Raw genomic sequence first — 16,623 nt, 5'->3', positions numbered from 1 at the left:
TGTTAGGTTGGGTATATGAGAATGGGTAGAGGAGTTCATTTATTACTTCTCTTTTCAATATTATGCCGACTCTCTTCTTAGCTACTGGGGAAAAATACAAAAGGATTTAGGGTGAGGTGAGAATAGTCATACACAGAGGGGACAGCATTTCCTGGAATTTTTAAATACCACCAAGGCACTGGTAGTTAAGAGGGCTGGGGGTGGCCAAAATTTTACAATTTCTGTCAATTTACAGGACAAAGATTCATGACTGCCATTCTGAGCTCCCAAAATATTTATTGATGGATTGATTGCCAGAGTGTTCTAGTTAATGGAAAGAGGCACTCTTGTTACAGGGAATTAAGTCAAGAAAGATTGGAGCTGTTAGCTCTGGTGGTGAATTCCAGTTTGGTCATGCTTTCTGATCCCTACCTATGACGCTGGGTAAGAAAGTGCATCAGTCAGATGTGAAAAAGCATGTGCTGCCTCTCCAAAGTCCAGAAGTGCTTAGAACTGTGATGTGTATAATTCAGAACAATAAATTACGTGCACAAAAGGAGTTTATCATAACATAAAATTAAAAAGTGACAATTTCATCACACAGTTACACTGCTGTTTTCCTTTTTTTCTCTTTTTTTGTGGTTTTGTCCTTTTTTGTTTCATTTTTCATTTCCATTTTTGTTTTTTATGACAGTTCAGGGGAGGGTCGAGATTTAGTCCACTGAAGATTAATCACCCTCAATGATATATATATTAGAAAAAATATCAGCAGCAAGACTCTCTGGAAATAGATTCTGTTTGATGCAGCTAGTCTGTCTTTTCTGTTTTGCCCTCTTTCACCGCAGCTTCTGAAGTTTTCCGCAGGGGGGCTTTCTCCGAGTTGGCATGTCCTTGGCCAGAATCTGCCGCTCCGCCGTTTTTGTGGGTAGTGTGTTTTTCCAAGTAGTTCAGCATTTCACTGAGGACTGTTTGGAAAGTGCTTAGGGCTGCACATATTGCTGGAGTCCCAAAGCCATGAGTGATCAAACTGGAAATGAGAAGTAGTAGGGAAAAAGAGATGAACAACTTGCAATATGATATAGGATAACAAATCCACCATCAATCCACATCAACCAATTCAACAGGCATGTATTATGTTCCTGAGTGGTGCCAGGCACTGTGGAAGGTAGAACACAAGTCAGTGTACTGCTTTTGATGGTAAGAAATTGGGATGTATTTGGAAGAAGGTTTATCCCTGATAGGTCTGACATGCAATAATTATTATCAAATCTGAGTATTTAACACATGACTTGACTCTGGTTCTCCATCTCATTAAGAAAATCAGAAAATACAACTTTCTATGTGTGGGAACCATCTCATTTCAGAGTGATAGCCATGCTTGTATGGGCATAGATCATACAAGAAGAAATCAAAATTGGCTGAGCATGCCTGATGGTTGTTTCTGACTTCATCCTTCTTTTCTTCATAGTAATTGAATTTTACCCCGGCAGCGATGTTTGAACATGGGACTAACCCTTCCACCTGCTTAAAGTGAAACTGGGTCCTCTCAAAATAGTTATGCAGCCATGCAGATGAGGATAATCACCCTGGTGTTGGTAACAAAACAAGATGGAAAGAACCCACTCAGCCCCAGTTTCTTTACTGAGAAAAAAATAAAATTCTATCTTATGTAAACCACTCTGTGTTTGGGCTTTAGCAGCTAATTAACTAATAATCATAACTAATGAGCATGTGTAGGTATCATGGCAACTTCAGTACAGGTAGCCCTTCCAACCATGACAAATATCATTTCTAGTTGGACAAGTAAGTGCAGATTTACTCTTCTTGTGAAAAGAAGTGACCCATATTGTGCCACTGGTCAACTGTTTCTAAAGTACTAAAGCCAGATTGCTCCCCATAATTCATACTTGTAATAACACAGGAAAACATGCTTGACATATATTATGCATATGTTATAGCATATATATGACATGGTATATAAAGTTATTATATAGACTACATATAATATATAATATACATAATATACACAATATGTAATATACTATGTATAGTATAACAGTCCATATGCATATTATATATAGTATATTAAAAAAACCAAACTATTAACTACTTACAAGTCCTAGGTTGCTATCGTTGTTATGGCTTTAGCAGTTTTTAAATCAGATAGAACTATCCTCCAAAATATGTTAATTAGCTAGTGACCCCTCTTAGAGTATATAACCTTCAGGAACAAAAATAATGAGATTTTCATTGCTTTAAAATGAAACTTTAAAATGGTGGGACTTAGGGACTTTAAAAGAATGGGACTTAGGGTCTAATGCAGCCTACTGATATGTCTCAGTAGTGATAACAATAGGATGTACCCAAGGGAATTGTTTATATTAATCCATTTAGTGGGCTCAGAATATGGCCAGACCTACAGCATATGTTCAATAAACGATAAATATTGTTGGCTGTGGGATTTTAAGGGTGAGGGTAAGATTTTCTGCATATCCCTCATTATACTGCACAGGTTACTAGCATCTTTCATCTGGACATTTTACAAAGCTTGGCCTATGCCTAGATCATAATTCATATACACTAAAAAGGGAAAAATCCCCTTCAGTATCCTGTTATTAAGAAAACAAGAATGAGTATCGCAGATTCAATTCCAAGTTAGGGCACATGCCTGGGTTGTAGGCCACAGCCCCCAGTAACCGTACATTGATGTTTCTCTCTCTCTCTCCCTCCCTTCCCTCTCTAAAAATAAATAAATAAATAAATAAATAAATAAATAAATAAATAAATAAATAAATCTTAAAAAAAAAAGAAAACAAGAATGGTCAGTGTTTGGGCAACTAAGTATACCCAATTTGTAATGTCGGGATATTATCATAGTTCAAGCGTACACACATCTTTGCTGCAGTATCTTGCACTGCTGAGCAGGAATACTGACTTCCACTCCATTTCTACAATGAGATAACTAGAGAGGAATGTATATGCTTTAGTATCTATCAGAGAGTCTGGACAACAAATGCAATTGACTGGAGAGGTGGAGGAACTAATCATGGCTGTACCCACAAAAAGAACTGAGTGAAGCAATCCACTGATGTGTAGATGTTTGGCTCTGGGTACAAACTACCTCTTTTCTTGTGCTTTATTCCTGTTTTAGAGTACCTTGTATCATTAGATTTATTTTATTTTCCTCTCTACTTCTACATCCTCTTGGTTGTGACTGCCTTCATCATCTATAGCTAAATATGCAGAATTTATTTTTACTAGGTTAAATACTACAGTTAATAGCCAACGTGTGAGTTCTGACCACTGCTTTATTTTGTATGGCCTCATATAACCCTGGCATCAACAGTAAGTGGGTATTATTATCTCCATTTTATAGATGAAGAAACTAATGCTAGAGAAGTTAAATAATTTCCCAGGGAAATCTGATATTCCGTATTTCCTTTGTGTTTATGTTCTTCTTAGGCTGAGGGTGTGTTTTATTCCTTTCCTTTGAAAAATCACAATATGTTGGTACTTTTAGCTTATTTCTCTAACTTTGTTCTATAGGCAGACTTGAGGCCCAGAAGATGTTAATTCTTCCTGTTCACTTTCCTGTATAAAACCATGGCTTTAAAAATCAACTACAAAATGGATAGGTCTGTATAAATGCTTTAATTCTCCATGTCCAGAAAAGTTGTCACCATAATGAAAGATTCTTAAGCTGGTATCTTTCTTGGCTGATGGCCTTTCTGGCTTCTAAAATATGTACCTGCTCATTAGCAGGTTGCATTGTCATCTCTGCCCTGCATTGAGAACTAGGTGTACCAAGTCTTTGCATTGGCTCCGACCTTAGTCACTTTCTGATTTGTGATTCACTTTCTGAAGTTATGTAACCTTGTAAAATGACAAAGGTATAACTAGAACATCTGCAAAGTTCTTTCCAACTCTAAGCTTCAATTCATCATTATTAATGCTTATCATGCTTTTCTTAAAATGCAGGACATGGACAGAAGGTGATGGAAGTTGGAAGACCACTGAGCTTAACAGAGAAGACAAAAATTGATTGTGGAATATTCAACATAAGAAAAGTAATTACTTGAATTGCTTTCTTTCAACATTAAAAACATTATGTAAATTTTGCCCTGGCTGGTGTGGCTCAGTGGAGTGACAGCCTGTGAACCAAAGGGTCTCTGGTTTGATTCCCAATCAGGGCACAAGCCTGGGTTGCAGGCTGGGTCCCCAGTGAGAGGTGTAGAGAGGCAACCACACATCGATGTTTCTCTCCCTTTCTCCTTCCTTTCCTCTCTCTCTAAAAATAAATAAATAAAATCTTTTTAAAAAATTATGTAAATTTTGTTAGTTTCCTTAATTTAACGTTACTTGTACAACAAAAAATATGCATGGCACACCACATAGGATGATTCTAAATGCAAAGGATAGCCTCTGTTCTAGCAATTTTCAGTGAAGTTTATGAATTCAAATAACTAAAATAGTCTAATATTGTATTAGAATAGCACACAAAAAAGTGTAAAATCACAGGGTGATTAAAAAATTTCTGGGAATATCATGACATTCTGTTAGCCCCAAAACACTGCAGAAAAACAGGTATATATCTCACACTTAGTGACCTACAAAAAGAAAAAGAGGAATAATATAGAATATACAGAAAAACAGAAGAAAAAGAAAACTGACAATGCTGACTTTCAGTGTTAGACAGAAAACAAACAATAGTCAGGTAACCCACTCCAAATCTCCAAAGTCTTTCAAAACAAAGATTGGATTTTGACTTTAGAAAATATTAGTTTTTAACCACAGAGTTAATATTTAAGTTATACTTGACATTTGCATATATTTTCATAAGATTAACATCAGAGAGCATTTCATAAGCAAATATTACCTGAGTTAAATAGTAGCCATGATGGTTTGAAGTAGGTAGTCAAAATCTAGAAGTTCTAAATTCAAATTTATATAAAATTTATCCTCAATGAGACAAATGAAAGAGACAACTAGCAATGTGACATCTTTATGACACATTTTAAACATTTTTGCAGAGCAGTAGCAGAGGATACAAATGTTGTATCTGATTTCCTAACACATTTACATTTCCCAGATATCTTTTCTTCATCCTTTTTAATCATGTGTTCTATCACTTTATTTTTAAAAGCTTGTTTCAGGCTTGTGTCCTCTCCATCCTCAAACCTATGATGGTCATTCTTAGTTGGGTACCTTTGTTCCTCATTCTTCTTTTTGTCCAAAGTCCACTCAAAGCTCCTTGGAGGCTCTTGTAAAAAAAGGTGTTAATTTCCTGATCCCTTGATCACAATATTGAAAAATATGTGCTCCTGACAAAGTGATGAGAGGACTTAAATAGAATTCTGAGGAGAAAGGAGTAACATTCCTCTAAAAATGTAAAATAGGCAGACAGAAGACAATGGGGAAGAAAATAGACCCATGAAGGTAAGAACTCAGTCACCAAAGTGAAGAAGAGGGAGGGTGGCTTACAGTATAAGTGACCATCAAAATTCACCAAATTGTAATGTAAGTGGCAAATAAGAAGCTTTGTATCTCTAAAAAATTGTGCTTTTGGCTCTCACTGTAAATTGGTAACCATAGTTATAGTCTAATCTTAAAAAAATATAAAGAGTGTTAAAACAAAGTGAGAACAAACCACAAACGAAAGGAGAAACAAAACAAACAAGGCTGAGGTGGGGCACTAGTCAACCTACACCCTTCGGGAGCTTGTCTGCCGCCAGCATTTGGGTAACAATAACCTGCAGGAGGCAGCAGCCTTCTGGAGAATGGGTGGGGACTTCAGTGTGTGGAATCATTTGAGGTTACAAAGGCTCAAGCTTCCTTGGTTCCATTTAGCAGTCTCTGATGTCCAGGTCAGTAGGCTTTGAAGTTTTATTTCAAGAATGAGGAAGAGAAATAATGCAGGAATAGGCCCAAGGCTTGGGGGAGATAATGCTATGCTTGCATATGAAAGATTAAATGGTAATTAAGATGCTTTGCTTTCTTAAAACTGTCAATAGCATAACTGAGTTGAGACTTTTTAAGTACAGGAATCTCCTATTTTAGGATAAAGAAAACATAAGAATGTGTTTCTAAAACACTGGAGTTAGGTTATGTTTGAAAAACCATGGGCGATGAGAGGAAGTAGTGAGATGGAATAGAGAAACATGCTTTCATAACCAAAGTAGGGGAAAAGGAGACAGATTTGAGAAACTCTGGGTTTTTAAATTATGTTTACTTAGTCCCTTAACAAATTTCTTGTAATGAGATATTTTTAAAATCAGGCTTATTTGGTTTGAATTTACATATGGTAATATTTATGCTATTTAGGTATATAGTTCACTGGATACCTACAAACTCAGAGTTATGTAATCACTCCCATTATCCAAACAGTGTTCTTATGCTTCTTTCCAGAATTCACTCTCCCCAACCCCCACTACTGAGACTCAGTGCTCTAATCTCTATCCTTAGAGTTTGTACTTTTCCCCATAAATGTCATCTAAATTGAATGATAAAGTCCATAGACTTTTCTGACTCCTTCTTTTCACTTCATGTAATTCCTCTGAGGTTTATCCACATCAATAGATTCTTTTCATCGTTTAAAGTGAAGGGATTCATCACAATTTATTCATGGAATTATTACAAATCTGAAGTGTTAACATTTAAAAACATGGAGGTGATCACTGAAAGGTTGCCTAGTTCCATAAGGAACCCAATAAAGTAACTGTACTAATTATTTTTCTATAAAAGTAGAAAGAGCAGTAACAGTGCAACTGTTATTAGAGCAGTACCAGTGCAACTTACTCTAGAATTTTAGCAATGAATCTCCCAAATTCTCCCAAAATGCCATGAGATAAATTGGGGGCTGGGGGTGAGCTAGATGACAGCAGAGTAAGGAAGAGTCACAGCTGGTTGGACAATGAAACACGAAGTGTGGACTTAAGGGCAGTTGTCAACCTTGAAGGACATCTCCAGGGGAGCATTGCAACACTCTCTCATTAATTCCACTCTGCTCAACATGTTAATTGACAATGTGGTTGAAGGCATCATGGATTTGTAACTTAATGGCTGGCATTAAAATAGAGAGGAAAATTCCTGCATTGGATAGTAGAACCAACGTGCAGAAATACCTTAATGTGGTAAAAAGCTTAGTTGGTGGGCCAAAATCAATGATGTGAAATTTAGGGGAGATTAAGGAAAACACATCCACTTGTAGTACGCTGAGAGAGATCTGACTGAAGAGTAATTCTTAGGAAAATGTCTTGCCAAAGTAGTAAGCCTAAACTAAAAAAGCACGGGTCCAAATTTGAGGTTTGGATCCTAGCTAGTCAGGCTTGGTAGCTGTATTTACTTTAAACCATTCTTTCTGTCTCTAACTAGATTCCAGCTCATTGATTTCATTTCCCATTACTAATTTTGCACTGAAGAACAGGAAGGTTCTGACAACTGACTGTGAGCAATATAATCACCTGCTGAGAAAATCTAGGCTGCTGTTGTTTATGGCACCTGATGTTACAGAAAATGTAACTTATATTTAACAGTCATCTTCTTAATTTTATTCATGGTTTTAAAAACTCCTATTTTGCTAGCCTTCCCAATTAACATTCTCTAGAGCATCTTTCTGCAACATAAACCATCTCTTTAATAGGCTGAGTTCAGGAAGGTAGTAACTATGTGCTTGATCCAGAAGTGAGGCTCTACTTTATGACTTCTCCCATGACTGTTAGGACATGTTCACATTTCAGCAATGGAAGGGACACCAGGGGGTAGAAAACCTTTACAGGAGAGACTGTGTGTGTGTGCACACCTGTGGACTTAAACTGCTTTTGCCTTTTTATGAGGTGGCTTTCTAACCTCTTCTTGACCAATGGACTTGACCTGATTAAGTTTTGATACAGAATTTAACTTTTAAAAGGAAACTATATTGCAACAGTTCAAACTGTATTCTCTATCAGTAGGGTTAAAACGGAAGAAATCGAGACTCAGAAATGAAAAAAATAATAGAGGATGAAAGAGAGAGACTGCTATTTGAAAGACAATGAATTATAATCCTTCTTTTCTCCTGTGTAGTTTTGCTAATCAGATGTTAGTGACACTCCATCCTTAACACAGTGTTTATACTTATAAACTACAGTCATGTGCCACAAAATGATGTTTCAGTCAATGACAGACAATGTACAACGGTCCTACACAACCTAGGTTACTGTAAGTACATTCCATGATGTTCACACAATGAGGAAGTCACCTAAGGATGCAATTCTCAGAAAGTATCCCCATCATGAAAGGGAACATGGCTATACTTGACATTAATGATGAGCACTATCAATAAACTGCCATACAATAAAAATTTCATAAACTTTTCTTCATACCTTGCGATCCTTGGTTAAGGGCATTTTTTTCTCAGGGCCAAGGCTTTATATATTTATTTTTAAAATCTCAAAACCTTCATTGTTTATTTGAAATGGAAGTTAATATAGGATTCTAAATGGAAAATCTACCAGAGGCACAAGAGTTATTTTACTTTCCTTAATCTGAGTAAATATGGTTTACCTTTCACTAGCCTTGTTGTAAGCTAGAGAAGAGTTACAAAGCTGTTTAAATATTGTAATAGTCCTTGAAAATTGCTTCATCATTACTGATTTGTCTAAACTAATTTAAATTAAATCACTGAAGCAATTTTCTAAAACATAGCCTAAAGCAAACTTCTGTGGAATCATCCCCTGGATTCTTCCTACCTTAGTAAGAGTATGGCCTGGGTTCCAGCATATTCTTTCTACCTGCTAAGCAAATACTGAGTTGATATGTGTTGAAAAGAAAAGGAAGGCCTCATTATTCCTCAAAAAAACTAAAAATGGACTTGCCGTTTGACCCAGCAATTCCACTGCAGGAATTATACTCTAAGAAACCTGAAATACCAATTCAGAAGAACCTATGCACCCCAATGTTCACTGCAGTACAATTTGCAATAGCCAAGTGCTAGAAGCAACTTAAGTGCTCATGAGTAAATGAGTGGATTAAAAAAACTTTGGTACACTTACACGATGGGATACTATGCAGCAGAAAGAAAGAAGGAGCTCCTACCATTTGCAACAGCAGACAGCATGGATAGAACTGGAGAGCATTATGCTAAGTGAAATAAGCCAGGTGGTCAAAAACAAATATCATAAGATCTCACCTATAAGTGGAACCTAACTAACAAAACAAACAAGCGAGCAAGCAAAATAGAACCAGATACAGGGAAATAAAGAACAAACTTACAGTGACCCGAGGGGAGGGGGGAGGGGACAATGGGGAAAAGAAGGGGAAGGGGCAAAGAACATGCATAAAGGACAAATGGACAAAGACAACAGGGCGGGGTTGGGGGGAGGATTGAATGTGGGAGGGGACAGGGTGGGGGAGAGTAACTGGGGAAAAATGAGGACAACTGTAACTGAACAATAGCTAATTAAAAAAAAGAAAAGAAGAAAGCCTCATTAGTATTGGCCACTGAAGTCTGGATCACCCAGTTGTGTCTGACAACCCTGGATGTTTTTTTCCTAGCTTTCTTTGATCCACAAAATGCTGGAAGTAATAGATACTATTATGCTACAAACTAGAAGACTGAAAATCAAGAGAAAATAGCCAACTACCATCATCATTCAGGTAATTAGAGTAAAAGCAAATTTCATTTTGTCAAATTTCAAATTTCTACCTTGACAAGCAAACTTCTCTTCCTCCATTGATTTGATATGTGGCAAGGTTGAAATAGTTTGGGCTATTATTACTATTATTTTGTTATGTTGCATTATTCAAGTGGGTGTTTGCAATCATATATCTTTGATTTTTCCGAATTGCATACAGATGCCACTGTCATCAACTTCAGTTCTCTTTTTTGGCCTCGGGCAGTCATGCAAGCAGCAAGATTTAAAGGGAAGACAAGCTTCTTTTCCTCCTCTGCTGGATTATTCAGCTACTGCAGGTTTAGGTCCAAATATAGCCCTAGGCTCAGTCTATATCCCCACTATTGTTTTTGGTGCCTTCTTGAGCTCATGGGAACAGCTGTGAGGGCAGGAGGCTGGGAAACAGACCCTGGAGAATGTGGGCAAAGGATTGTGGAGCTTCTTTTCAAAACCTTCCTTCTTTTCAGAGCTCTGAGGGTAAGGCCCTACATCTCTCTGAAGCAGCACAACCCCTGAATATAGGCCATGGAGAATGACCTCCCCGGGAGGAAAGTAGCTGGGTCCTATCCTCCTAGAACTTGATGATGTCTATCCTTTGTAGCCTAACTGATTGAGGAGATAGAGAAAAAGGGAAACTGGCTGAATGTATTTATCTTCTTATATTATCCCATGGTCCCAAGTGATTTTAAAATGTAGTTTAATTAAGGTGCACATATAAGGTATATAGTTCTTTGGTGGCTATAAATCACTGAAATTTCCTCATTAGCAAGGCCCTCACAGCACACTTAGAAATGTTCTGTGGCTCCTTCATGGTGTGGTTCTCAACCCTAAATATATGGGAACTTAATTAAGAAAATACCAATGTGTGGATCCCACCCCAAAGATCCTGCTTTAATGGGTTGGAGGTGGATCCAAAACATCAGTATTTTTAAAACAGTTTAAATGCAGCTAGGGAGTTGGAGTGTCCTCTTAGGGCCTAGGAATAACACCAAACTACCATGTCTGCTATCATTTTGGGGAAATGGAGGATGATGAAGTTCTTCAGCATTTCCCCCAAGAACTTCTATAGAACCTGAGACCTAAGGAATGTTAATAAGTATTCTGAGGGAAAATAAGTTTCTGTGATCCAGTTTTGAAAACATGGGACTAAGTATTCCTTCCATTCAAAAATAGTTCCATTCAAAAGGTGCTGGGAGCCTTTGACATGCTAATGTGCACTGGCATACTTCAAGGGGAGTGTAACAGTCAGGGTTTCTTGTTCCAAGAAATACTTGATTGTGAGACACTTTTAAGGCACATCTCACAGGAGTAGTGCTCTATGAAACATGGTGTGGAGACATGTGTTTGGGACTGCCCTGAGTCTCTGCCGGATTGGGAGATGTGTTGTCCCTCATCCGCCAAAGGTCATGTTCCTCCTGCTCTTCTCAGCCACTAACTCTGAGTTCCCAAAATGGAATTGGTTCTGGGGGTTCCATTTTACTTCAATCCAGCTCATTAGAAAAAGAGGTTAAGGATCCAATCACTGCCAACACATTAGGAGAGACCAAAGTCAACCACATCCAAGTCAACTTTTTGAAGGTAAAGACATTTTTTTGATATTTGTATCCTGTTGCTTTTTTTTTCCACATTGGGGAAAGAGCTTTTGGGGATACATAATCCATTTCCTTATATTTCTCCCCCTTAGACCATTCATATTTTCTGTAGTATAGGGGAATTGCGACACTAATGTTAGAACTCCCATGTTTTTGCTAAAAAACATTTAACAGTTATTTAAATGTTAACTTTTTAAAATAAATGAGTGGCTAAAACATAAGGAGAAGAAAGGAGATCATATGGAAATATAGCACAAATAAAAATGTAAAGTGCAGCAGTAAATCGGCAATGGGGGAAACATCACTGGGCTACAGGAGCTTTAGAGATCATCCAGCTTGACTGCATTGATTTACAGAAGAACATGCAGAGCCTGGACTGGCACAGTGACTGCTCTAAATCCACACTTCCAGCTGGTGACCGGGGAAGACTGAGCTAGGCCCCCTGACATCTATCCTGAGTGTGTCCCAGAGTCTTGCGCCTTCTCCCTTTGACTGGTCCCCAATCCATAGCTCAAAAACCAGAAATTATTTAAATAAAGATTTACCAAAGTTCTTCCCCAAGGTATGCATTCCCCAAAATCAATTATTTGCATGTAATTATTGCAGGCCATGTTTGCAACTTGTTATTAGAAACAGTTGTGCCCTGAAGGGTATGGCTCAGTGGGTTGGGCATTGTCCTAAAAACAGAAAGGTCACTGGTTCAGTTCCTAGTCAGGGCACATGCCTGGGTTTCAGGCCCGTCCCCAGTTGGGGGCATGCAAAAGGCAACCAGCCAGGTCAATGTGTTACCATCAATGTTTCTCTCCCTCTCCTTCTTTTTCCCTTCCTCTCTGTCCAAAAATAAATAAATAAAAATTTCAAAACTAAACCATTACCTCTGGTTTCTTTTATTTGAGTTACTAACCTCCTACATGCTGAACCTAAAAATCCATAAAAATGTCATCAAATGACCTGCTTCTATGTATGTATCTCCTGCAGCATTTGCTATTGTGAAGTACAATGACTACTGGCAACTGATTTAATTCTTTAACTTCCTACTACTGTCAAGTGAATGTAAGTGATTTAATGTAGATTCATACTAGAAGTGCATTATGGTTCCATTTGTCTGTTAAGGAAGTGAAAACTGCAGCCTGTTTTATTTTTAGTCAATATTGTTGCTAGTGAGTTTTACTTCAAGAGAGACTCTTTTCTTGTCTGTAAATACAGACTATCCTTGCTTACTTAACTGATGAATAAGACCTGACAAGTATGTTTTCTTTTTTTCATACCTGAAAATGGCACTCTTGGAGTTCAAGTTTTAAAGTTTGATTTCAACCCTACACAAAGGATCTGAAGTTTGGAAAACACAGGATTCTTTTTTTCTTCACGTTAGGCTCAGGATCTCCAATATTCTTAAAGAAAATGAGCTTATATGTCCCCTTGAACAGGGCAGAACATCCTGAAGGAGGCTTAATCATTTTATTTCTCAAATGCTAAGCTTAGCACTGCCTGGTGTGGCTCAGTGGATTGAGTGCCAGCCTGCGAACCAGTGTCCTGGTTCAATTCCCAGTCAGAGCACATGCCTGGGTTGCAGGCCAGATCCCCAGTAGGGGGCGCATGACAGGCAACCACACATTGATGTTTCTCTTCCTCTCTTTCTTCCTCCTTCCCCCCTCTCTAAAAATAAATTTTAAAAATCTTTTTTAAAAGCCTAAGTTTAGTTGTGTAATTTATTTCATGATGTTTTCTTTGGGGATTGGAGATTTAATTAAAATTTCTTCATTTCTCTTCTGGCACTAAAAAATACTTTTGCAAGGTTGAGAAATTCATCCACTCCAGATTACCTTCCCTGTCACCTTCCCCTCCAAAGTTGGTGGGGGGGAGAATACGCACATTGTACACTTTCTGGGAAAGACCAAACATTCTCAGGTTCAAGTAAAAAGAAAGATCTCTTCAGCAAGTTGCCAAGCACACAGCACTCAGATGACACTAGTTGAGCTGACTGGAATGCATGACATATGTGAAACACTAAAGGAAATAGGTATGAATGGGCCAGGCAGAGAAACTCAGAGAGACATGAAAGCTGTCCTTAGAAATTGGGAGGAAAACAGGATTGAACTGACTGTGAAGCCTCCAAGGAGGGGGACGTTAGGGAGATGGATGTTGCCTCATTGAAAAAAAAGCATTTCTAATAGAGCTGTCAGACATAGTAGGGATACCCTGGCAAGAGTTGTGTATCATTGGAAGTTTTCAAGCCTGGAATGGGTGACAACTTGACAGGGTTGCTGAACAGAAGATTCAAATATTGAAGAACATTGGGAAATGTAAAGGGGCTTTCAACAGTGAGAATCAATGAAAAAAATTAATCACAAGTGAACAGTTATCTGGGAATGCCTGTACATTTCTTATTTTCAAAGCATTATGGATGTAGTAGGAGGATCTATTTGTAAGGTGTGATATCAGCACACTTTTGACTCAAATAGGAGAATTAAGCACATTGATCATTTCACTTCTGCAGCCCCATCGCCTTGGGGAATGAATTAGTGGGGGTTTCATCTAAGACCTAACACAGATATCACCATAATCTACATTTATTAACATATACTTATTGGGCATATACTATGTGCTAAGTAGTGTGGATAAAATAAATGGAAGCCTTTCCTGGTTGCTCCAAGTAATTGCCTGAACTCTGATTAATTCTCTATTATAAAATCTGTCTCATTTAAGTCTTTGAATGTAATTATCTTCTTCTACATTAGAATTTCCTAAAGAATGGAGCAATCTTTGCACCACCTGACTTTAGCACATTAAAATATTAGAAACAATAAAATTTCAGGCTCCCAAGGAATTATGGAGAATGAAAATTTTCTCATTTTTCTATTAGGCTGTTCTCTCTGAACTGAGTATTAAAGATAGTCTAACTTCCTCCAGTTATTCATGTTAACAGATGCTTGACTTCAAACTCATTGTGATTCTGAGAATATAAGAGGCAAAGAAATAAAAAGTTAAGATGTTCTGAGATCTCAAAGAGAAGAATTCCTAACATTTCAGAAAATTGGGGCTCTGGGTTTCTACTTCAGCTGAATCTGTTCTGCCCGCAGAACCCCAGGTCTAGTTACAATCACCAGTCCTGGGAATTGCATCTGCAGAGTCTCCCACAGATTTCAGTCAATTGTCTTCCCTCTTCCAGTAGGAGCTGTGGTGTCTGCTGTGTTCTCTACAGCAAGACACTTTTTGTGTGGTACTCAGTAAATTATAAATTGTGAATAAAGCTGCCTCCTGTCATTTTCACCAAAACAGCAGCTTTCCCAGCTGTGAATCGAGAGGAGGGCCACTACATGCATGGTGTTCCAGAGTTCTCTGATATCTTAGCTACCATAGAAAACAGGAATAGTTATCTGTGCTTTCCAAGACCAGAGCATTCCAGAGCTTTACCTGGATGTTTACAACCTGCTGAAAGTAAGTCATAGTTGTTAAGATGCAAGATCAGCCACCCTACGAGGTGTAATTCAAGTGCTCCGCATTGGGAAGGAGATTTTGACTAAGTAAAATAGTGCCACAAGATGATGTTACTATTTAGAGTATCCTCTATGCCCATCCAATTATGCTCTCCTTCTTTCTCAGCCAGCACTCAGCAAAAACTGGAAAATCACACTCTGTTATTGGATTGTTTTCAAAGTTAGATGTGATATGATTCCTTTCTAACTAATTTTTCTCTTGAGCTCGTGCTTCTATCAGAATAAAAGTTACCACCCTCAGTAGGAAATTACGAAAGGGGCATGCCCTATGCTAACATTGTTACCCAGATTATTAGCAGAATAAGTGATGTAGAATCTAATACATTAACATACAAAACTTTCCATAATTCTCAGTGTCACTTTAAAAATTATTTAGAGTTGTTTTTCTTTCCATAAAAGGGCTAATAGCCTGGGAATATCCTAGGACCATGGTTCTTAAAGCTGCCTATGTATCAGAATCAACTTCAGATCTGCAAGTAATAGGTGCCTGAGTGCAGTTGTAGAATGGTTGAGTCAGATCTTTACAAGGGTACTCCAGGTCTTAAGATTTTTAAAAAGCTCCAAGAGAGAGTCCACTGTGAAGCCAGGTTTAAGGGCTACATTTACAAAGTGAGGAGTCTCTTTCAGGGTCAGACAACAAGCTGAATTTTATAGTTCTATTAAGACAATCTATTGAGGCTACTTTTAATAAATGCACAGTAAAAACAAAAATGCACACTTTTAAATTCAGTCTACATTAGACTTCAGTCTGGGTTTTAACTGGAAATGTTTAAACCATGTTTAAACCTTTTGTTTAAAAGGATATACAGCAGTCCCTTGAATAACAGCAGGTTCTTGAATAACACTATTTCGTTATAGCATTGATGAGATGCCTAACGAATTTAACTCTTGCTTGTATCAATTAGCCTATGGCAGAATGGGTTTCATTATCCACTGTTTCACTTAAAGTTGCAGAACCTATTGGTGACATTCAGGTCGTAATGTAATTTAAGATATGCAAAAGAATGAAATTGAACACGTCTTATACTGTACATGAAAATTAACTCAAAATGGATCAAAGACCTAAATGTAAGACTTGAAACTATAACACTCTTACAGGAAAACAGTAAGCCAAAAGCTCATGACATTGGATTTGGCAAGAACCTCCTGAATATGACACAGAAAAGACAGGAAACAAAGGTAAAAATAGGCAAATCAAACTATATAAAAAAAACTGTGCATCAAAGAACAAAATCAACAGAATAAAAAGGCAAACTACAAATAGGAGAAAATATTTGCAAATCACATGTCTAACATGGGGTTAATATCCAGATACATAAAGAACTAAAAACAATAAAAAGCAAATAAGCAGATTAAAATTGGGCAAAGGATATTCATGGACATTTCTCCAGAGATGACACAGAAATGGCCAACAAGCACACAAAAAGATGCTTAACATCACTAATCACTAGGGAAATGCAAATCAAAAACATAATGGAATATCTCTTCCAACCAAATAGGATAGCTACTACTAAAATAATAAACAAGTAAATAACAAGTGATGGCCAGGAATTGGAGGAATTAAATAAAATCCTGGACAGTGTTGGTGGGAACATAAAATCGTACAGCCACTATGGAAAACAGTATGGCAGATTCTCAGATAGAGTTGCAATATGACATATCATTCTACTTCTGGGTATATATCCAAAAGAATTGAAAGTAGAATCTTGAAGAGATATTTTCACATTCATGTTCATAGCAGCACTATGCACCATAGTCAAGAGGTGGAAGCAAACCAAGTGTCCATTGATGGATATATGGATAAGCAAAATGTCACATACACATCAATGGAATATTATGCAGTTTTAGAAGAAAGAATATTTATTTAACATTTACAACACAGATGAACCCTGAGGACATTATACT

At 37.5% G+C, this 16,623-nt stretch overlaps 1 protein-coding gene across 1 annotated transcript in view; it reads right to left on the bottom strand.

Moving 5' to 3' along the window:
* Positions 1–786: 786 nt before the first annotated feature.
* TFAP2D (transcription factor AP-2 delta) overlaps positions 787–16,623 on the bottom strand; it is a 55,561-nt gene continuing 39,724 nt past the window's right edge. Inside the window, exon 8 of the mRNA XM_045844104.1 lies at positions 787–1,006. Within this exon, the coding sequence (XP_045700060.1) occupies positions 787–1,006 (220 nt within the window). The remainder of the gene's footprint in view (positions 1,007–16,623) is intronic.

This window comes from Phyllostomus hastatus, unplaced genomic scaffold, assembly GCF_019186645.2.
Source record: "Phyllostomus hastatus isolate PE091 unplaced genomic scaffold, TTU_PhHast_1.1 phas_contig_40, whole genome shotgun sequence".
Lineage (NCBI taxonomy): Eukaryota > Metazoa > Chordata > Mammalia > Chiroptera > Phyllostomidae > Phyllostomus > Phyllostomus hastatus.
This window is presented reverse-complemented; position numbering and strand designations above follow the sequence as displayed.